The sequence below is a fragment of the Tamandua tetradactyla genome, chromosome 7, assembly GCF_023851605.1.
Source record: "Tamandua tetradactyla isolate mTamTet1 chromosome 7, mTamTet1.pri, whole genome shotgun sequence".
NCBI classification, from domain to species: Eukaryota; Metazoa; Chordata; class Mammalia; order Pilosa; family Myrmecophagidae; genus Tamandua; species Tamandua tetradactyla.
The window spans coordinates 132,522,607-132,543,438 of NC_135333.1; the positions used below are offsets into that span (position 1 = coordinate 132,522,607).

Below are 20,832 nucleotides of genomic sequence, written 5' to 3' on the forward strand. Positions count from 1 at the left end.
TGTTTGATTAGGGTAGTGTTGTAGGGGGTGTAACATATTACAAAGCTTTCTGCTGAAAGGAACCACGGTCTAACACTCACTCCCATTTGATAATCAGGGAAACTAAGTCCTTGAGGATATACCTTCCTTTGAGAACCTAAGAATCAGCTTCTTCCATTTGGGTGTAGACTTCAGCAAGGAGGGCTGTGGCAAGGTTGCTGACTCACCTGTGGCCACGTTCTTTTTCCAGTGAACAAAGCTGATTAGCTGAATTTGGATGTGCACGGTGCCGAGGCTGCCAGTAATCTCTCCTTTCTTTGTTACCTCGCTCACCTAGAACTTGAAGAAAGTTAAACCAGTTGTGAGACATATCACCTTTCAGAAATGAATAGCATCTTAACTGACCCTCTTTGAAAACACGTCAAACAGATTTCTAAGTCTGCTTGTAATCTGGTATGCCTTGAGGTTGGGATTTCAAGCTGGGCACTCTGGGGAGACTGGTCCACCTCCAAGTTTGTTTTCTGGCTCCAAACAAATGAGTGGCTGTTTGACTGTTGGCACGCGACCCGGTTTGAAAAGTACAACCATATAGGGTATGGCGGACTGGTAACCAGGGGGGTTAAAAAATGAGGTCATAGAAGGCCCAGTTGAGGCTCTTTTAATGTGTATCCCAACTGCAATTAATCTTATTAACATGCTGGGCTCATGCCTGCTTTCACTGTTCCGAGTGGGTGAGGGCATATAAGGGCCATGCTTTGAAGGACTCTCTTTCTTTGATGATGCAAATGGATAACAGAAGCGTATAAAACTTTGTATCTGGAATTATAAAAGGCCTTTTGTATGCCTCTGAAAATCCGTTCAGTTTTGAGAAGTGAGCGAAAAACTTCATGCGGATTGATGAGATGTACTAAAGCACAATTGCCAGTGCTGTCTTCTAGCTTTATGGCACCAGATTCAATTGGAAAGAACGGAGCCCACCTCCTGGTGCCTAGCACAGTGCCAGTGCCAGCACAGTGTCTCCGAAGTGATTTTTAAACACTGTCGGGTATTTGAGGGGCAGAGTAAACCACAGGAAACAACAGACTGTAGGCGGCACCGCGGATGGTAGCTCTCAGTTGATGGGGTAGCATGGGGGTTCTGGGGAAAGGGACGTGAGGGCTGCTGTGGTTAGGAAGGCTTCCTGGGTGGAGTGGGTCTTGAAGACAGAAGATCATTCGGATCCTTAGAGGGTGGGGTGGGGGTTGTAAATGAAGATGACAAGGTGAGCAGTAGGAACATGTGTGAATATATTGTTCTCAGGGGGGAGTTAAAGCACAGGTTGATGGGTAGGATGGTACAGAAGTGGGAGGGGAGGTAAAGAGTATAAATGCAATAATTGATAGTACACTTTGATCCCCCTTTCCTCTTTTTCTTACTTACAAATGCATTGAAGAGAAGATTAGTACTGAGACAGTGTAATTTAGGAATGCCTAGAGTGTACCATGATGGTGAGTAAATACACAAAGTAAAAAATGTTTTTGCAGGAGGAAAAAAATGTGTATTATGATAACTATACTAACTCGCAGCAGACCGATAAAAATCTTTTACATGGGCACAGACAGTGTGTGAGGTACCACAGATAACAGATGAACAGGAACCTTACAGCCTGGATCTGCATGGGGTACATGTTTGGTAGGAGAGAAAAGATGGACTCTGCATTGCACTGGGTACTAAGAGAAGTGGGGATACAACTTGGATGAATTGAAAATAAAATGAGTGGCATTCGGCAAGAAAAAAAAAAGGCTAGCACAGTACTTCTATCCTTGTAAGGTATCGAACCTGGTCTCTGACATGGCAGGTGAGAACTCTGCCTACTGGGCCACCATGGCCCGCCCTGGTTAGTTCTATTTTAAGTTCATTTTTTAAAAAAGGTTTTCTGAAATACCCACCTAGACTCCCTTCTGCTGTTCTCCTATTGTTGTTTAACAAATAGCCTTGGGGATGAAGAGGTTCTTTATAATTGTCAAGTTCAACAGATGCAGTTTGGGTATGCTCATATCCCCTAGTGATACAGAATCCACTCAGCAAGGTAATAACTAATAAAAGAAAAGAAATTTCGGGTCCTGTATAATGTGCTTATTTGCACATAATTAAGCATGTCACACAACTTTATTATAAATCTGTTCTCTTAAGGTTTCCTTGCTGTATGCTCATATAGACTTCTTAACATGACAGCAGGACTTCTCAGAGCCTTTAGTGTTATAAGGGACATTGAAAGTCCTGAAAAGAGGTACACAGGTTAGGAGGGGGGTACACAGATTAGTGTTCCATGGAGCACTGTCTGGGAAAGGTGGCTCTGTGCTGTTCTGCAATGCTGTATGTGCTCTGCCTTGGCTCTTGTCCCTTCTAGCTGTTCTCCATTGTTCTACTTACTTTTCCTACCCTCAGTAACAGTGATGTCTCTGTTGAGGGGACTCTTAGATCCTTTCAACTCCTTTGCTATCAGAATCATGAACAAAGTGAGCATATTAGATGGCTGCATTAGGAGAGAGACTTGGGCAGGCCATGATGGCTCAGCAGGTAGAGTTCTTGCCTGCATGCCAGAGGACCCGGGTTTGATTCCCAGTGCCTGCCCATGTTTAAAAAAAAAAAGAAGAAGAAGAGAGACTTACAAACTGAGTCCAGGCAAGATAGCTCCCAAATGTACACATAAATGATAGGAAAGCCTCAGCTCTGTATCCTGCCATTTCAGAAAACCCTCCTGTCTGCAGGAAAAATACCTACTCTGGATTGGCCAGGATGAATCAGCATGCCAGGGCTGCACACCAAGATAAGCGCAGAGTCTCTAGATGTGGCACCCCAGCAGCTTGTCTACACTGGTGCCAGGAGGACATGGCTGCAAGCTGCCTGCTGGACTTTCAAGATGAGAATAGCAACACTGAGCATCCCAGAAACAAACAATTCTTTGCTTTAGAACAGTTGTTTTTTTTTAACTGTAACATTTTAAAAAATTATTTTCTTGTAAGTTTTTTCCTTATTCTTCATTTACACCTGTGTACACTACAGTCTTGATTCATGTTGTCCAGTCCAGTAGCTGTGAGTCATGTGTGGCTGTTTACATTTAAATAATTTAAAACTAAATAGTATATAAAGTTCAGTTCTCATTTCACATGCTCAGTAGTCGCATGTGGCTTGTAGGTACTGCATTGGACTGCGCAGGTATAGAATATTTCCATCATTACAGAAAATGCCCTTGGACAGTGCTGGGACCTGTCCTTATTTGAGAAAACTTTCTGGGGCCCCTCAGCACCTCTGCCGACTGTGATAGAGGTTGTGGTACTGAAAGTGAAGAATGTCAGAGAGACATCAAATGTAAATATACAGCTGTCCCCAGTGGCTCTTCTCATTCACACATGCATTAGGATTGACGCAAGACATGCTCCCGGTGCAGAAGGCAGGCTTCTTTTGGACTGTCCAGGATTAGGATGACAATCCTTTGAAGTCTGTATTAATCATAGAGTCTCCACTTTGCATCCCTAAAAGAAATCTCAGAATAGTGTTTTGTTGCTTATCATTCTTTAGTCTACTTCAGAAGCAGTTATCTTGACTTGTTGAAAAATTTTTTTTTTACCATCTCATTTTTTTTAGTTAATAGACTAAATTAGAGCAGTTTTAGATTTACAGAAAATTGAACAGCTAGTACAGAGAATTTCTATATGCCCTCTCCATCATGCATTTTCCCTTAATATCTTGCATTATTGTAAACTTGTTATGATTGTTGAACCAATACATTGTTATTAACTGAAGTCCAATGTTTACATTAGGTTTCACTCTTTACAGTGTACAGTACTACCAGTTTTGACAAATGGTTATTATCACATATCCATCATTACAGTATCATACAGAATAGTTTATCTGCCCTAAAAATCCCTTGTGCTGCACCTATTCATCCCCCCACCCCACAACTCCCAATAACCACTTATCTGTTTATTGTCACTAAAGTTTTGCCTGTTCCAGAATGTCATGTAATTGGAATCACACTGTTTATAGCCTTTCAGACTGGCTTCCTTTGCTAAGCAATATGCATTTAAGTTTCCTGCATGTCTTTTTGTGACTTGATAGCTCATTTCCTTTTATTGCCAGAAATACTCCACTGTATGGATGTACCGCAATTTGTTTATCCATTCTGCGAAAATTTCTTTTGAACCCCCAAACTGCTTGCTCTCTAGCTTCTAGAAGTCACTTACATACTTAATACCATTAAGTGTGAGCTTGCCTTGGTTTGCTTCAAGGCCCCTCCATGATTGTGGTGGAAAGAGAATGTTTTTCTCTTTCAGTCAGGTCCATGGTGCCTTATTTGATATCCTTAATGAAAACAGCCTGGAAGGAAGGGAAGGAGTCAGTACCACATATGATTGAGCTCAAGCTATCCCTGCATTCCATTTGCAGCAGGGGCCCACTGCTCTGAGAAATGTGTGGGCTTAGTTATGAAGGAGCTTGGTGCTTTATTCTATTCTGTACACAATACAAGGCTGGAACCTATTCTGTAGGTACTCCGGTCTGTTGGGACATGGGTAGACATTTATTTGCGTGTTTCCAAAATTGGAAGTGAAGTGAAAAAGGTAGGAATTCATGCAGGTGTGGACTACAGCCTCACTTGAAGAAATTGCCTGCTGACCAGGTATGTTTACTTTTCTCTCCTGACACAGGCTGCACCCCAAACCTGGCCACGTGTCAGAGCAGTGCTGCATAAAAACTGTGGGACCCCAATAAAGAGGGTGATGGAACCACGTACTGAGTGTCTGTCATGAGCCCCTAGCATCAGGCACTGTGCATATATTGTCCCCCATTACAGACAGAGAATCTATGCTCCTTGCCTTTTGGGGTGGGGAAGCTTTATTTCATAAAGAGGTGAGTAGTACAAAAAAAAAAGGTGGGTGGGTGGAGAAGAAAGACAACCTTACTGAGCTGATAGCCAAGAAAAGGCAGAAAGGCAGGGGCCACAACTGTCTTGCCCACTATTAAGTGCCTGACAGAGCCTTAAGCACAGGTACAGGCAAAGGCATCAGTAAGGAGGCACTCAAAAGTAGTTACTGAATAATGGGTTGTGTTATATTTTCGTAACAGTTCTAAAAAGTAGATATTGTATTTCACATTTTACAGAGATGAGAAAACCAAGGTTCAGAGAGGTTAATTAACTTGCCTCTGGTCACACAGCAAAAAAAGTGGCAGAGAGCTGAGTCCTCAGCGTGTCTAAACTGTAGCCCACACACCTTCACTAGGCTAAAATAGAGGGAGCAGTGGGTGCATTTTATCTCCTTGCTTTCTCTTTAACAGTCACTGTCAAGTCAAGTGTATTGTTTTATTTTTATTTATTTATTTTTAATTTTAGTATAATTTCAGGATTACAGAAAAGTTGCAAAATAGTACAAAAAATTCTCAGTTCTTTTCCCCAGATTGGTAGGGGTATAATTTAGGAGTCTGATTTGTGATTCATTGTTCATGGGATTGTTAACATGCTCCTTGAGTGCAGCCTGGGCCACACCGCACAAGGACTCCTGTGTGTCTCTGTGAGGTAGGGCATGTCCTTTATGAAAACATTGGTTGATTAAAAAAAAGTCATGTGACCACACCCAGGAACGGACGCTTAAACCCAGAGTAGCTCCCGAGACCTTGCTAGATGAAAATATGAGCAAAAAGCCTAGGGTTTATAATTTTGCTTGGAAGGACTCTCTTTCTGAAGATCTTAAGGATTTGGGGAACATACAATAAAAGGTGACTTCTACAAAGATGACTTGTAACTTAGGCCGACACTCGGGGCATGACGTCACAGCCACATGGTCTGCCAAGAACAATAACCAGTGTTATTCACTGGCTGCTGTGCCCCATGCCATTTCCTCTCCTCGTCATCCCAATTAAAGATTTATGTTTATGCTCAGTGTTTTATCTGTTCCACACCCCACATAGTTTTCTTTCACCTTCTCCTTGTTTTCACCCTTTGCACCTGTTAATACCTGCTTTCCCCTGGCGTGCCCCATTCCCCCCCCTCCTTTCTGCGAATACAGCTGTGTTCCCAAAGCCTGCCCTTTGAATTTGGCTCCCATTGATATTCACTGTAGTTGGAGGAAGGAGGGGAGGATTTTTTCCTATATAAGAGGAAAGGGAGGGATGGGGGGGTCACCTTTGAAGAGGTAACTCATTTGAAAGTTTTCCAAATTAAGAGTCATTCTAATTCTGACATAAATAAAACCTCTCTCTTCCACTCCGGAACCTGAGCTCATACATCCTTGCCTTCTCCCACAGCTGCCAGACTTCTGCACTCAGAGAAACCGTCCTTGGTTTTCATTCTTGAAGGATTTTGTGTTCTGACATTGCTCACTCATACTCAGCCTGGGCTAGTAGACAGTAAGCACCAGGAGAGAGGGGTGGTGAAGTCTGAAGTCCCCATACTTAGGCAAGTGCCAGCAAGCAGCAGGAGCCCAGCAAGTATTGGTGGACTGGACAGGCATGGTCTGTGGCCTTGGTGTAGAATTGCTACGTTAGTTGACTTAAAGTATAGGATCATGGCCTTTTAGGTTTTAGCTGCTCCCGTTTGATCCTGTAATAATGAGATGTTTACCCTGGAAGGGATCGTGAAGATCCTTGGGTCCAATTCTAGACTGGCTTGTTTCTAAAATGTCCCCAAGCTTCTCAGGACTGCTGCCTCTGGCATGCTCATGTGAGAGGGCCCAAGAAAGGGTCACTTTGATAGCATTAGCAAAACCTGTTGTTAAGAACTGACCAACTTTACTTACCCCCGATGTTTGTTCTTAATCGTTTCCTTTACTCCTTTCCTTTCTTTCATTCTCAGAACTCCCGCTCATATGTGCTATTGTGTATATGTAACAGCCTTTTCATGTTTTATTTTTTTTCCATGTTTTTATTATTTTTTTCATACATGGGCAGGCACAGGGAACTGAACCTGGGTCTCTGGCTTGGCGGGCAAGAGCTCTGCCACTGAGCCAGTGTGGCCTACTCTTCTTGGGTTATTAGTGGTGAGTCTTTGGCTTCCTTGATTGCTCAAATAGAACCATATTGCTCCATTGGTCACACCCACGAAAACAGCATCTCATCTTTGCAACCAGATCCTGTTTATTGGACCAGGTATCACCTCTAGTTCCTTCATTTAATAGTGAATGAGGGGACAGGCCCGGAAAGGCTAGTAAGTCCCAGGGTATGAGATTGTTTGGTGACACCCTCAGAATTAGAGCACTGGTCTTGCTGGAATTGGTACACTTGGCCCTGTGAACCTCACATCCCACATATATGAAATCATTAAGTGTCTTATCATGCCCATTTTAGAATATGCATTAAGAAATATTTGCCCAGTTAATACTTAAAAGTTAATGTAGAGACAAAGACTACCTCATTTTCTTCTTCACCTCTGTCCAGTAGCCATCTGATTGTCGACTGGAAAGAGCTGGGCAAGCAGAGTGATGCAATATTTGTTTTAAATTTCTTTGGAACTAGTTCTTGAGGCTTCTAACAAATTCTTTTAATCCACAGCCTTATTTTTTCTTCTAACCACTGACAGCTTTGGGATTTTGTACTGGCAGATAGAATGTTCCCAGGGGACTTTGAGGCCTGCCCCTGAAGCTAGGGGATGAATCCATTATCTAATGGAGAATGTGATATTTCTCTATGATTGCTCAGAATGCGGATATGTTAAACCTTGTCATGCTGGTGCTGGAATGGAAATGTTCCTGAGCTAGCTTATGGTCAGCACAACCCTCTCAGGCTCAAAAAACAAAGAACTTGAGGTTTGAATGGATCAAGAAGCATTTTATACTTGATACGGTATTCATGCAAGTTCCCTAGTAGCCATTGTGTGTGTGTTTAGCACACTAGGACACTGTGAGTGGATGGGAACAAATGGCTGCTTGGTTAGTTATCCAGCTGTGGGGATGGCATGATGTACCTGGCTGCAAGGGGCACCTTTTCAAAGGTTTTCTTTCTGGGGAATTGTCAGATTTTAATTGCTTTTCCTTTTTTTGCCCTGAAGATTTTTAGGATCCTTCATCTTCTTTTCTGAGAAGAAATTTCTCTGATATGAATCTGATTATACAGCCTTTCCTTATCTAAGTGTTCCAACACCCACACCCAAAACCCTCCAGACCTATCTGATTGAGTGGAAAGCACATAGAGAGCAGCTGGGTTAAAATTGAGCTTGGTCTCTGAACTACTGGGTTGTCCTTGGATGGGCCTCTGGACCTCTGTAAGTCTCAGTTGTCCTTCCCTGTAAAATGGGGATAGTGCTAGCTCACAGTGGTGAGGATTAAATGAGAGAAGATAAACTGAGAGGTCCTGGTAAATGTTTGAGGTTGGTGGGCTTTGAGATGAGACTGCACTTCCGTCGCCTCCACGTCGCAGTTAAGCTTCATTTGGCAGCCTGATTTACTTCTTAGAATTGGATCTCTTCATCCGGAAGCCGGAACGGCTAGTGCCTCCTGGGTTAGGCTGTTGGGAGAATTAAATGCAATATGGTCAGGTGCCTGGCATGCTCGAATTCGTCCATGTCACAAAACACGTTCAACTATCAGTGATCACATGGTAATCACTATTTAAGCTCTTTAGGCAATCAGTCATTAGTGAATTCTTCACAGTGAAAAGATTTTATAAATATTTTCCCCTTCAGGCAGGGATGGTGTGGGAGCCGGGGCAGGGGGAGTGTGGCCCTTTGTATCTCGGCAGGAGGATTTGTCTGGCAGATAAATTACCCTCTGGAAGTTGTGTGCAGCTCGACGGGTCAGTGGTTTAGTGCAGTTCATATTTATTAACTACTGTGCCTTCTGCTGATAAGTACTGTAAAGCTATATAAAGACCATAAAATTAATAGAATCTGCTAAAGCGAAGCCTTTGATATGTATCTTTAACTATTTTAAAATAGAAATGGCCAATCTAGCTGGTACTCTGAAGGAATGGTATTTTTGCAGAAAGGACATTTAGCAAAAACTTTTTTTTTTTTTTGGCAAAATAATATTTAATGAAGTGTTGCTTTTAGCCACTGACTCATCAGTTTTATTTGATATATATACCTCAAGAAAACTATAGTCTGAAGGAAAGAGAACCAGAATTGGTGGATGAGCTGGAGATTTGAAAGAAAGCGTGTGTGTGTGTGTGTGTGTGTGTGTGTGTGTGTGTGTGTGTGAGTGTGTGTGTGAGTGATGGTGTATGTGTGTTTCAGGAAAAGTGCACTGTGGTTTGTGTGTGGAATGTAAAAAGATCACTAACTAACTTATCTGCATTTTTTTTCTGTGATTGCTCATGTGGACCTGGCTTGTTTTTCTTCTAGGATGTGGAGAAAGAGAAGGAAACCCACAATTACCTCACCAAGGAGGAAATCAAAGAGAAAGTTCATAAATACAATTTAGCAGTTACAGACAAATTGAAGATGACCTTGGTAAGCAACCACCTTACTGACGCAGGTGAAAAGACAAATACAGTGGTTGGTCCTACAACTACAATCTGTATATTTGAAAATCTCTGAATAACATTGTTAAGTCAATGAATATAGAGCAGGAAAAAGGAATATTTCCACACCTTTCTAATTTAATCTGTTTAGAAGTAGCTTTATCTCAAAACCAGTTGCTAAATTGTCTTTCAAAAAATGAAACTTCTTAAAAATTTTATTTTAAAAATGATTTTGTGATCTCTCAAAGGGTGTTTAGCATCGAATGTAATCATTGCCCATTGAACAGACAGAGGACAACTCAGATCCTAACAAGAACTCAGATAAGTTTTATCTTGTGAGAATAAATGAGAAAGTGTCAGGAAAAGGATTTTGTGCCCATGGACTGGAATACAATTGAGCTAAGGTTTTTCTGAGCTGCTTGTCAGTGTAAGATAAAGTATACAAGTTCAGCTTCCTATGCCTTGTTATTACAGGTCTACTAAGTTGTCTGTCAGTGTTTATGCACTGTGGGGAGAAAAGGTGTAGGAGGGAGAAAAGACAGGGCTTGGGGACAATGTAACAAGAGCTGACAACAAAGTTAGATCATTCCTGTCCCTCTCTAAGCTGGGCCTGTGGCTTTGCCTGGCCTGCCCATTTGGTGACCTTCCACGTGCCGCCCGCAGTCCAGGCCCTGAGACCGCTGCCTCTCCCTCTGTTGGCTATGAATTGACAGAGTTCAGCAAAGGACAGAGTGACCTGTTCAGAACAGGCCCTACTGAATTCTGTAACCCCTGGGGAGGAGCTTTTAAATAGAAAAACCCTTGTGATAAAGGCTCCCTTTCCTTTCCCCAGTGGGACTTCACCAAAGATAGGGGCGCAAGGGGGGCAGATAATCTCAAGATTATTCTTCATTATCCCAGCAGTGTTGTTTTTTTTCCTTTCTCAACAGACATATTTTTCATCAAAGGAGAAAAATTCCACTTGCCATATTTTATTCCCCCGTAGAGATGAAAACAGACACAGGGTCCATAAAGCACTACAATAAGTTTTTTTCCTAAATCTACTCAATATTGGAAGAAAAGAGACAAAACCATTTTTGTTATTTTTGGCAACTCAAGAAACTGTAATTCTACCACAAATTAAGACAAGTGCCTAAAATATGTGTTGTTTACATTGTAGTTTGAATTTGTTTAAAACAATACTGGCTCAGTATGCCTGAAAGGGCATCATTCTGTATTCCCTGCTATGTGGAATATTTGCTATATAAAAACGCTTAAGCAAAATATGCAATCAAGTACATATCGTAACAGCTACTGAGAATAAAAATGGCCTGTTTTTCATCCTGTCAGTATTTATTAGGTATTTCAAAGTCTTAATTATGACCTTCCTTTTTTCTGTAGTTGTCAGTTGTCAATTGAGGATGATGTTTCCTTTGAACCTTTGACCTAGAAATATCCCTCAAGCCTTTAATAAATTTTGTGGTTTGGCCAGCATCTGTTCTGGGGGAGTTGTAACCCCACCCATGGGCCCTGACCTTCCACATGTGGCTAAGAAGGCCCGAGTGACCAGGGGTCTGCGACCCAGTGGGCCACACTCAGTGGCTACATCTGCCCCTTGCCTGTGGGTTCACCTCCCTCTGAGGTCATTCCCTGAGGGGGAAGTCTTTGGTGAAGTTCTGCCACCAGCTCTGAAAGAAAAGAACAAGAGAAAGAGTGTTTCACCTTCCTGTTTAGTTTTGATGCACCCCTCCCCTAAAATGCCCACCTAAGTGCCTGCTTTTCTTCCCTCTTCAGAATTCAAATGGGATTTACACTGGCTTCATTAAAGTACAGATGGAACTCTGCAAACATCCACAGACTTCTCAGAACCCTGGAAAACTCGCTTCCAGTATCAATGGCTGTACGAACACACTTCATATCAGCAGCACAAACACTGTTGGGGAAGTGATTGAGGCCCTGCTCAAAAAGTTTCTCGTGACCGACAGCCCTGCCAAGTTTGCACTTTATAAGCGTTGCCACAGGGAAGATCAAGGTATGCTGCCACGCTTAGAATTAAACTGTCTCTGCTTTTATGTGTGCCTGAAGTCCTCATTAGCAGAAGAAAGACTTATGCATTGATCTCTGTCAATTATGTCGCAGCCCCAGGACAGCTTCTGTAGGCCATGGTGATCACTGCGTGTGCTTTTACCGTTTCCTGCTGTCCATATTTTTGAGTCCTACAGTGGTGGTTCTGGGGGAGCTGAAAGGCGTCTGCATGTGGTGGGCATTTATGGAAGACTTTGTGATTGAACAGCGAGAGGGTAACTTTGATTTTAATGTTCTTCCAGACAAAAAGCATGCCTCTTGTGCTTGAAGTTTTCCATAGTTTATTCCACATTTGATCTGCATCTGATGGACTTGAGTTCTGGGAGACCTTGAGGACAGCGAGGCACACGTGTTTTACAGCACATTTCAGACGGACATAAACGGCACATTGCTGAGTTTTTGTTTTCTTAGTTTCTTGGGATGTGTAGTCTTCTCTCACCTAAAGTGGAAGAGAAACATTTTGATCTAGGGTCTGTTGGTCTAAACTTAATACCCACATTTCAGTAGATCTAAAGTGAATATTAAACTACTGCATGATACTGAATAAAGTATTCTAGGTCAGGCAGTTGCACTGAAATCGAACAATGCTAATTTGAAAATGGTGTGTATGTGTCAACAATAGACTATTTAAGCTTTCTCTGGTTTTTCTGGGTAAAGCCGAAAGCATCTATAAGAAGAAAATATACCAACTTTGATATGACAGGAATGTCTTTCAGTTACATGGGGATGAAACCCAGCTCATTGCCGAGTCTGCATACATTTATTGTATGCATAGCATGTGCCAGGCAGAGTTATAGAAATGGATTATAGAAATGAATGAACCTGTTCTGAGGACAGGACTCAGGAGTCACAGGCTTAGGTGCATGGGGAAGTTATATCTGCAAGGAAAGTGGCACCTGCAGTGCAGACTAAAGTGTGCTGGCGGTGTGTATGTGTTTTACCCGGAAGTGCTCAGATCAGTGATGAGATGAGCTCAGGTGGCATTTCCATGGCGCCAGCTTCTTTGCCTGCTCACCTGGCTGTTAGCTGCACAATCTGACAGTAATAGCATCGTGTTGAGATATTATCTTCGTAGTTGGCAGATCTTTGGACACAGCAGGCAGTGCCAGGCCTGTGTGTGTAGCATGACATACATAAAGCTGTGCTTGAAGCCACCAGAACTTGTATACTGACTGTTTAGTTTGTTTGAGGCTGTGAATACTAACTATTCATCTGAAAAGAGGTTTTGCTAGAAAAGCTCTGATTTCGTGTTCTTTGATGCTATATGCTTATTTTTTTAAAAAAGGAGTTGGACAGTTTAGTTTCTTATTGTTTTCTAAAAGAAGGAACAGAACCGATCATATACGTATTTGTGTTAAAACCCATTTAAATTTCCTTCTTAATGAAGGCACAGTTCAATTGGGTGGATGGAAAGGAAAGAATATATAGATTTCCTTCTGCCATGGGCTAAGGGCTGTTGGTAATAAGAGGAGGAGAATGTGACTTAGAGCTGATGTAATATCGACTGGTAATGTTATCTGAAGGAGAGGTGGTAATAGGAGGGCACGCTAGCTGGGCTAGTCTGTGTGTAACATGCAGTTTGTTTCGTTTACCCAGTCTATGCCTGCAAGCTCTCAGACCAGGAACATCCACTCCATCTGCGTTTGGTGGCAGGGCCCAGGACAGATACGCTTAGTTTTGTTCTTCGTGAGCATGACATTGGAGAGGTAAGTGATAGTTCATTATTCCTTTAAACTACACAGAACAGCTGTCCCTGCTTTGTGCTCTGATCTAGTGACTTTACCCCACTGGGCAGGGCGGGCAGAGAGTGAAGGAGACTCTGTGTGTGTGTGTGTGTGTGTGTCTGTCTGTCTGTCTGTCTGTCTGTCTGTCTGTCTTGGAGTGGTGGTCCAATAGACTATGGCTTTCTGTGTATTTTTGAATTGTCAGAAATGAACCTCAAGTTAGTTTACAGTATTATTCTCTTACAATATTACACTGATATGTAATTTTCAGAGGTGGGATGCGATCACATTTTTAACTTGATCTCTACCCAGAGTCGTTTTTACCCCTTCCAACTCTAATCAAGCCTAACTTTGAAAGTTGACACTCTCCATATGTTTGCTACTAACAGAAGTCTCCAAGCTAATTCATTCTAAAGGGAAATAAAAAGAAATTCAATCTCTTTCCCATAAAAGATATATTACTTTCTACAGTCTTTTTCTCCCTGCCCAGTCAAATGATTAAGAAATTATGTTTACATATGCGTCATTTGCCATTTCTCTCCAGGGAGGATTGTATTTTGGCCCGTTCAGTTGAAGGAAAAAGTGCTTTAGACTGCCTTAGCTCAAGTGTCAACTTTAAAATGACACTTGAGCAAATCTCTCAAATGCTGGGTCTCAGTGTGCTGTCTGGAAATGGTACGAAACATCCATGCAGGACATTTTGTGATGCAGTGAGCTAAGAGCTAGAAACCATGAGTCTCCTGCCTCCGCGTCCCCTGTCAGTGAGGAGCTTGACCCTGGGTGAATCTTCTAATCTTCCAGTCCTCATTTGAAAAATGGGACTAAAGATATATAAAATGTGATGTTGAGTCACAAATGAGAAATGAATATAAACTTGCTTTATAGGTAGTAAATTTATATGGAAGTGTAAATTAGGAATTTAGGGAATAATTTAGTGAATTAGGTAAATTTAGGGAGTTTTAGAAAGACAGTGATTTTATATATTTTTGAAGTGTCTCAAATATTCATTCTATCATGTTTTCCTTCTCTTCTCCTTCTGACACACCCATGACACATGTTTATTTGCTTCGTGCTGTCATTCAGATCCCTGACAAACTGCTCAAATTCTCCCATTGTTTTTTCTCTCTTCTAAGATTTTTATTTTCCCATCTTCTACTTCACTGAATCTTTCTTCTGCCTGTTCAAATTGCTGTTGTATGCTTCTTGTGTATTTTTTTTATCTCTTCTGTTGTGCCTTTTGTCCCCATAATTTCTGTTTTGTTGCTTTATAAATTTTGAAATTCTTTGTGCTCACATATCTTTTATGTCTTTAGCCATATTTTTCTTCATCTTGAATTGATTTAGGAGATTTATTTGAACATCTTTGATTAGTTGTTCCAAATTCCGTGTCTCCTCTGAAGATTTAATTTGCTCCCTTTGACTGGTTCATATCTTCCTGTTTCTTGGTATGGCCTGCATGTAATTGCTGATGTCTTGGCATCGATTATCTTGATGTGTTTATTCTGAAGGTCACTTTCTCTCTCTTGTCTAGGGTTTTATCTTGATTGACTTCTTTGAAACAAATACACCTTATTCAATACCTTTAGAATTTTCCTGTTTCACAGATCAGATTTTTAGAGCTCTTTTTCATGTCATTCTTACCCTGGATATGTAGTTCAGTTTCTTTTTTCTATTTTTTTTGGCATGGGCAGGCACTGGGAATTGAACCCGGGTCTCCAGCATGGCAGGCGAGAACTCTGCCTGTTGAGCCACCATGGCCCACTCAGTTTTTAAGGTTGCAATTTTTATGCAGTTGTCTCACCTCTAGGAGAAAGCTTCCTTTCCTCTATTCCTTCTTTGGGAATTTGATCTGTTCTTTTTGCTTTGCATCTATAGTTTTCATTTTGGGGGGGGGTGTTTTTCAAACTCTCCTTTCATTGCCTCTAGCTGCTTTTGCCTGGGAGGAGGGTCACCCAGGAGAGGACTTTCCCAAGTCAGTCTTTCTCAGCCAGAATAGGGTAGAGTTGAAACAGTGGCTGCCTGCCTTTGTCCAGGAGGGCTTGTTGTGGTACTAGCTCAGAGGAGGGACTCAGTGATCTTAATTTACTAATCAAAAGCCATGATCAGTCACCCACCCTGCTCACCCCTGTTCTTGGAGAAAAGGATTTTTATGTCTTTTTCTGTCCACAGTGAGCTCTCCAGGGCCTGTACCCCAAGAATGGGGGACGGGTGTCAGCAGGTGCTGCACGGAGAGAGCAATTCCCTATTTTTTATCATAGTTTATCAGCCTCCTCTGCTCTTCTCTAAATGCCTTACAGTGTTCCTCTGGCCTCGATGCCCAGAACAGAAGTTTCAGGTTGTTCCTGCCTGTGTACTAGCTGTCTGGGTGGAAGGACCATGTCCCGAAGCTCCCTTCCATGCCAGCTTCCTGGAGGTTCCTCCCATTCATTTTTACTAAGTTGCTTTCAGTCCTTTCCCTACTGTCACACCTGCTGAGTCCCCATCAGAAGTTGTATCCAAGCTGTGGTGGTGATTTCATCCAGGACCCAGGTACCCCTTTTGGGAAGGGGAGACATGTAGTTTGAAAAAACCTCTCAGATGATTCCAAATATCCCTCCTTGAAATTCAGTGCTTTAATTAAAACAACCAGCCAAACAAAAAACATTTCTTTGGTGCTGCTAAGTGCCAGGTGCTGGGCTAAATGTTAAAGAAACAGAATTCAGAGCCTCCAGGACCAGAGACAAATCCTAAAATAGTGAGAAGTTCAATAGTTGTGGTGTAGGTGAGCTAGATACTAAGCAAATCATCATTATGATTTTTAAATGTTGGTTGAAATCAAGGGTTCTGGGGTTCAGTGGGATCTTCCTTTTTTAAACATTTTATCATGATAATGTATATGTACAGCATAACATTTCCCATTTTAACCACTTTAAGCATTCAGTTCAGTTGGGTTGGTTATATTCACAGTCTTTTACTACTGTGTCGGTGGGATTTGGCAATAGACTTAGTCCTGGGCATCAAGGGTGGGGGGGAGTCAGGGACAGCTCCTTGGTGCAGATGACATATAGGTTGAGACTTGCAGGTGAGTAGGAGTTAGCCAGGCACAGTAGTGGAAGGGAGAACATGTGTGAAGCCACTTGAGTTAGTGAAGGACGAAGACAGTGTGAGAGGAATGGGGCTGGAGAGACCTGTGCTAAATAAGTAAGGGAAGCCTCGAATGGTCCTAAGCAGTGCAGAGGTGTGACCAGATTTGCACTTTACAAAGAGCGCCCTGGCTGCCTGTTTGGGGGGCAGGTGGGTAGAGGGGAACACAGGGAGGAGCAGAGTGAGGAGGCCAGGCAAGAGGCGGTCAGAAGGACCCAGGAGGAAGATGATGGCGGTGGATGGGTGGCAACAAGAGCTGGAGAAAAGTAGGCCAATTGAAGAAGTGTGTAGGAGGCAATAAGGTGGCTGTGGAGGTGAGAAAGGCAGTGGCAGTGGCAGTGGCTCCCACTAGAGGGAAGCGTGTTTTACAATGGAGGGAGAGGTGAGTTGTTTCTGTTGCTTCTGGGGATCGAATAAGGTGAGGAGTGGAGGGGAGAGCCATTTTGGAGACCAGCCGGAGCAGGGAGCAGAAGGTTGTTTGGAGAGTCGATACGGCTGGTGACAGGCTTGGCTTTACTTCGGAGGCAGTGGGCTGGGAGGGAGGGGCGGGGAGCGGCAGCCTCACCTCCATGTGCCTGCCATCCCCCTTCCTGAGTCCGACTCTGACTTCAACACCTGCCCTTTTCTCTTTTGTGTCCTTTCACAGTGGGAAGCCTTCAGCCTTCCGGAACTACAGAATTTCTTGCGCATCTTGGACAAGGAGGAAGATGAGCAGCTGCAGAACCTGAAGAGGCGCTACGTGGCCTACAGACATAAGCTTGAAGAAGCCCTTGGCGGGATGTGGAAACCCGATTAAGGCATGGGGGCTGCCAGCCACTCAGGGACTGTGCCGGCTTTTCAGAGCAGGTGGAACGTGCTCAGCCTCTGTGTACAGTAGCAGCAAGCATCTCTCTCTCGTCGGAGGGCTGTTTTCTTGCCCCATGATGCAAGGGTTTTGTCTGTGTCTCTAGATTTAGTTCCCCAAACCCCAGGTCACACTGTATCCTGCATCTTCAATGTCCTGTGTTAGGGCCTCTGAAAGCTCCAGTTAAGTGATAGCCCGTGGTGTTACCTCTCTGTAAGCTGTGAATCACGTGGCCAGCATAGGCAGCATTCTAGAGTGCTTTGAAGCATCGCCCCATCTCCCCCTCTCCCCTGCTTTTTTTTTCAGTTATTTTAATTATGTGATGATATGATGTTAAGCTTAGGATGTGCAAATGATTTCTTAAGAGCTTAACAAGGAATCTATTTGAGTACTTGCTCTATGTTGAAACTACCTGTTGTTTTGTTTTGTTTTTAATGTCAAAGGAAGTCATCCATGTGAACTGCAAGGCACAGGAAGCTGGGATCCCTGAGGACTCTGTGAAGGATTTTGAAGGAGTTTGACACAGAAAGGAAAGAGCAAGTTTGGAAGAAGGCCTGAGTAGGAGCTCTGAGGATGGGAGCACGGGGCTTGTGAATACGTTCATGGTAAAGGAGAGTAGTGGATTCGCTTGTAAACAAGTAAAAACATTCAGTTTTGAGTGGTTGAGCCCATTTTAGGATTGTTTAATTTCCTAGTGGGTAAAATGTGGGAACAGAGCTAAGGAAGGTGGGCACTTAAGCCTGCAGGAGGAGCTCATCCACTCTGGAGCTGAGAAGGACAGTCTGCGTCGTGGGCAGGTGGATCTGACAGACGGGGCTAGCGTTGAGCCCGACAGGCTGGATCTGACTTCTTGGGTTGAGCTACTTGCTCCCTGATTTTCCCTTGAGGAGTAGAACGCCTTATTGGTGTAGCTGTTCCGGGCTGATGGGGCCGTTCCCCAGGACTTAGGACCATTTGCTAACTCTTGTCACGTTGTGGTTTTTTCTCAAGGTGGTTTCCAAGATTAAAAAAAGGCGTTTGGGTGAAGGGGAAGGGTTGGGAACAGCTGTTTTTCCCTGGATTGTTAGCTAGGAGATTTATCAGGTTAAGGACTAAGAAAATGTTTATGACAATCATTCTTTTTATTCCTCTCTTTTTTTTTTTCCTTTCCCTTCTCTTCTTTTCCTTCACCCTTTTAGAAATTGAAGTTGGTTTTTATATAGTGTAGAATAGGGTATGTTGATTAAAGAAATGCTATCAGATCCTCAGTTCTGAAGGACTACTTTGACTATAGGTAGGAATCCAGTAAGAAAGGTAGGGAAGGATGTACCAGCCGACCACACCACAAGAGGTCTGTATGGAAATATTTATTTTAACAAAAGTGCATGTTTTGCCAACCAAAGAAATGCATGTGCAATAGAAGCCTTCCTTAAATCAGGTTAAATAACCTCAATGCAGCCGTTTTATCTGAGAACAATGAGAAAGTTATGCTGCGGTTCCAGAGAGGCCTTAAGTAAGTCTATTTTTAGTCTAGATATTTTTCATTTATAAATTCCCAAGGAATTGTTAACATGTTGGTGACACCTAATGGATTCTTTTTGAAATTCCAAGGTGCTTCAGTTCTTTGCCTCTTATGTGAACTGTTCCTTTTGTATTGCATCTCTTCTGACTTTTCAAATACCCATCTTGTAGGAGGCAGATTTAAGTGTTGCTTATGCTGTGTCACACAAGTAACTGAGACAAATCATATCTTCCTAAGCTTTTAAGGAAAGTTAAAAAAAAAAAAGTAGAACTAGCTATAAAATATGTATGGCGCATCTTGTTTAATTTTGCATGTAATTTTTTTTTTAGTGCATTGATGAGGTTTTAGTGACATTGTCACACAACACTTTATCGTTCAGGGAATGCTTTCATGATTTTTATACTGGTTTTACTATTCAAACAGTGCCTGGGGTTTGAGTATCCTGTTATCAACCATCTGGTCTTTTAATTACCCACCCCAGTTCAACTGTAAGTTTATATTTTGTGAAGCATTTGTTTCTCAGACTAAGACACTGTTCAAACCTAAAGTGGTAGCTGATGGGTATCTGTGAATTTTTTTTTTTTTTTTACTTGAAGTAACATGTCTAAAATAGGCATCCTTATCTATATATTCCAAAACCTTTGTCATGTGCACTACAGGATGTGATTTGGAAAACTTACTGTACTGAAATTCTGTCAGTTCACGGTTCTTGGACCACTGATGTTCTCTCCCAAACACTGGTTACTGCAGCAGCATTTTTAATGTTTAAAAGAAGAAAAAAGCCATGAAGGCCAAAGAAAGATTTTTTTAAACTTATTTTACAAGTTCTTATGTTTAAACTATCTAAGCTTTGCTGGAATACTGTTTTCTCTTCAGTATGTGATGGTACAGGAAAGATATTAAGTGAAGGGGTTGTATTGCAGGGGAGCATTTTAAATTGCAGAAGTAAAAAGTTATAATATTTATAATTTTGATGAGTTTAATGTTATTTTTTATAGGGAAGATTTTTTTTTTTTTTGCCCTAAAATTGTTTCTGGAATGGCAGTTGTGTTCATTATTAAAATTTGCAGTTATTAGTTGATATTTGTGTGTTTTTATTTATGATCATATGCTAGTAAAAGAAGGTCCCAGGAGTGGGATGAGCCTTCTTTTGCAGATACACAGAGACACATGCCAGAAAGTGTCAACTTTCACTCGGTTTGGGTAGGGCATATTTCTTTGCCCTTTTGCTTTATTTTCTGGGAAAAAAACAAACAATCCTAGCTGAGTGTCTGCCCATATAGCAAATTGCATTTTGACTTAAAACAACTGTTTTAATTGTGAAATATATCACATATTAAAAAATGTATGAAACACGCAGTTTTAAAAATTATTCCCGTGACTAAAGTAGAACATGGTCAATTCCTTCGAAGTCCCTCTGAGGGATTTATTAGGGATGGGGGAAAGTTTTGGGGACAGAAGTGGTAATTGGAAGGATAAGATTTCCCTTAGCTGTGGCACCCTGTTCGTGCCACTGCTTTCTTATCTTTTTATACATCCATATCTGCTATAGGTGTTTTTACTATTAGATTGCCCCCTGGAGGGACTGGGGGACAATAAAAACGAGGCTGGCACCTACTGGTGAGGGGAAAACAGTACAATAGCTGCTTTATAAGTGAAAAATATTACAATAGAAAATTATGGCTCGATATAGCTCCCCTTTTTCTTTGAAATGTGCCGAGGAATCTAGCTTGGTAGTTCTAGCCTGGGTAACCTAAAACCCAAGGTGGAGAATGAATGTTTTAGAAATTTTATCCCAAAAAGGGAGTTAACTTCCTGCCCAAGTGTGCTTTTCAGAATTTGTCAGCAATTGATAACTGTTGTTAAGATAAATATTCTTATGTTGGGAAATCGGCTATCAAGAATTTTATACTGCATTGGAGGGTATTTTGTTTTTTTTTTGGAAAGGGGGAAAGCATATACTGTAATAGCAAATGTGTACTGCTTACCATGTGCCAGGCAGCATTCTTAAAGTGTGTTTTAACTCATTTACTCTCCCAAGGAAGTAGGTTTTGTTACTATTCCCATTTTATAGATGGGGAAACCAGAAATTGTTTCCACAGCTTTCCCCAAGGCCAGTCTGCCCGTGGTGACAGAGCCTGCGTGGAAGGCTTTCCATGGTCTTTTTC

The 20,832-nt window shown here is 42.1% G+C and overlaps 1 protein-coding gene across 2 annotated transcripts in view; it reads left to right on the forward strand.

Annotated features, from left to right (window-relative positions):
- Positions 1-19,745, forward strand: part of RASSF3 (Ras association domain family member 3) — an 82,645-nt gene extending 62,900 nt beyond the window's left edge. Inside the window, exons 2-6 of one of the 2 annotated variants that reach the window (XR_013155773.1) lie at positions 9,290-9,397; positions 11,182-11,419; positions 13,069-13,178; positions 16,966-17,165; positions 17,607-19,745. Coding sequence is in view for 1 of the 2 variants with exons in the window: in XM_077111307.1 (XP_076967422.1) it covers positions 9,290-9,397; positions 11,182-11,419; positions 13,069-13,178; positions 16,966-17,115 (606 nt within the window). In the remaining variant the exon portion in view is untranslated. Of the gene's footprint in view, positions 1-9,289; positions 9,398-11,181; positions 11,420-13,068; positions 13,179-16,965 lie in introns of both variants that reach the window. The other variant, XM_077111307.1, reaches the window with a different exon arrangement.
- Positions 19,746-20,832: the final 1,087 nt, after the last annotated feature.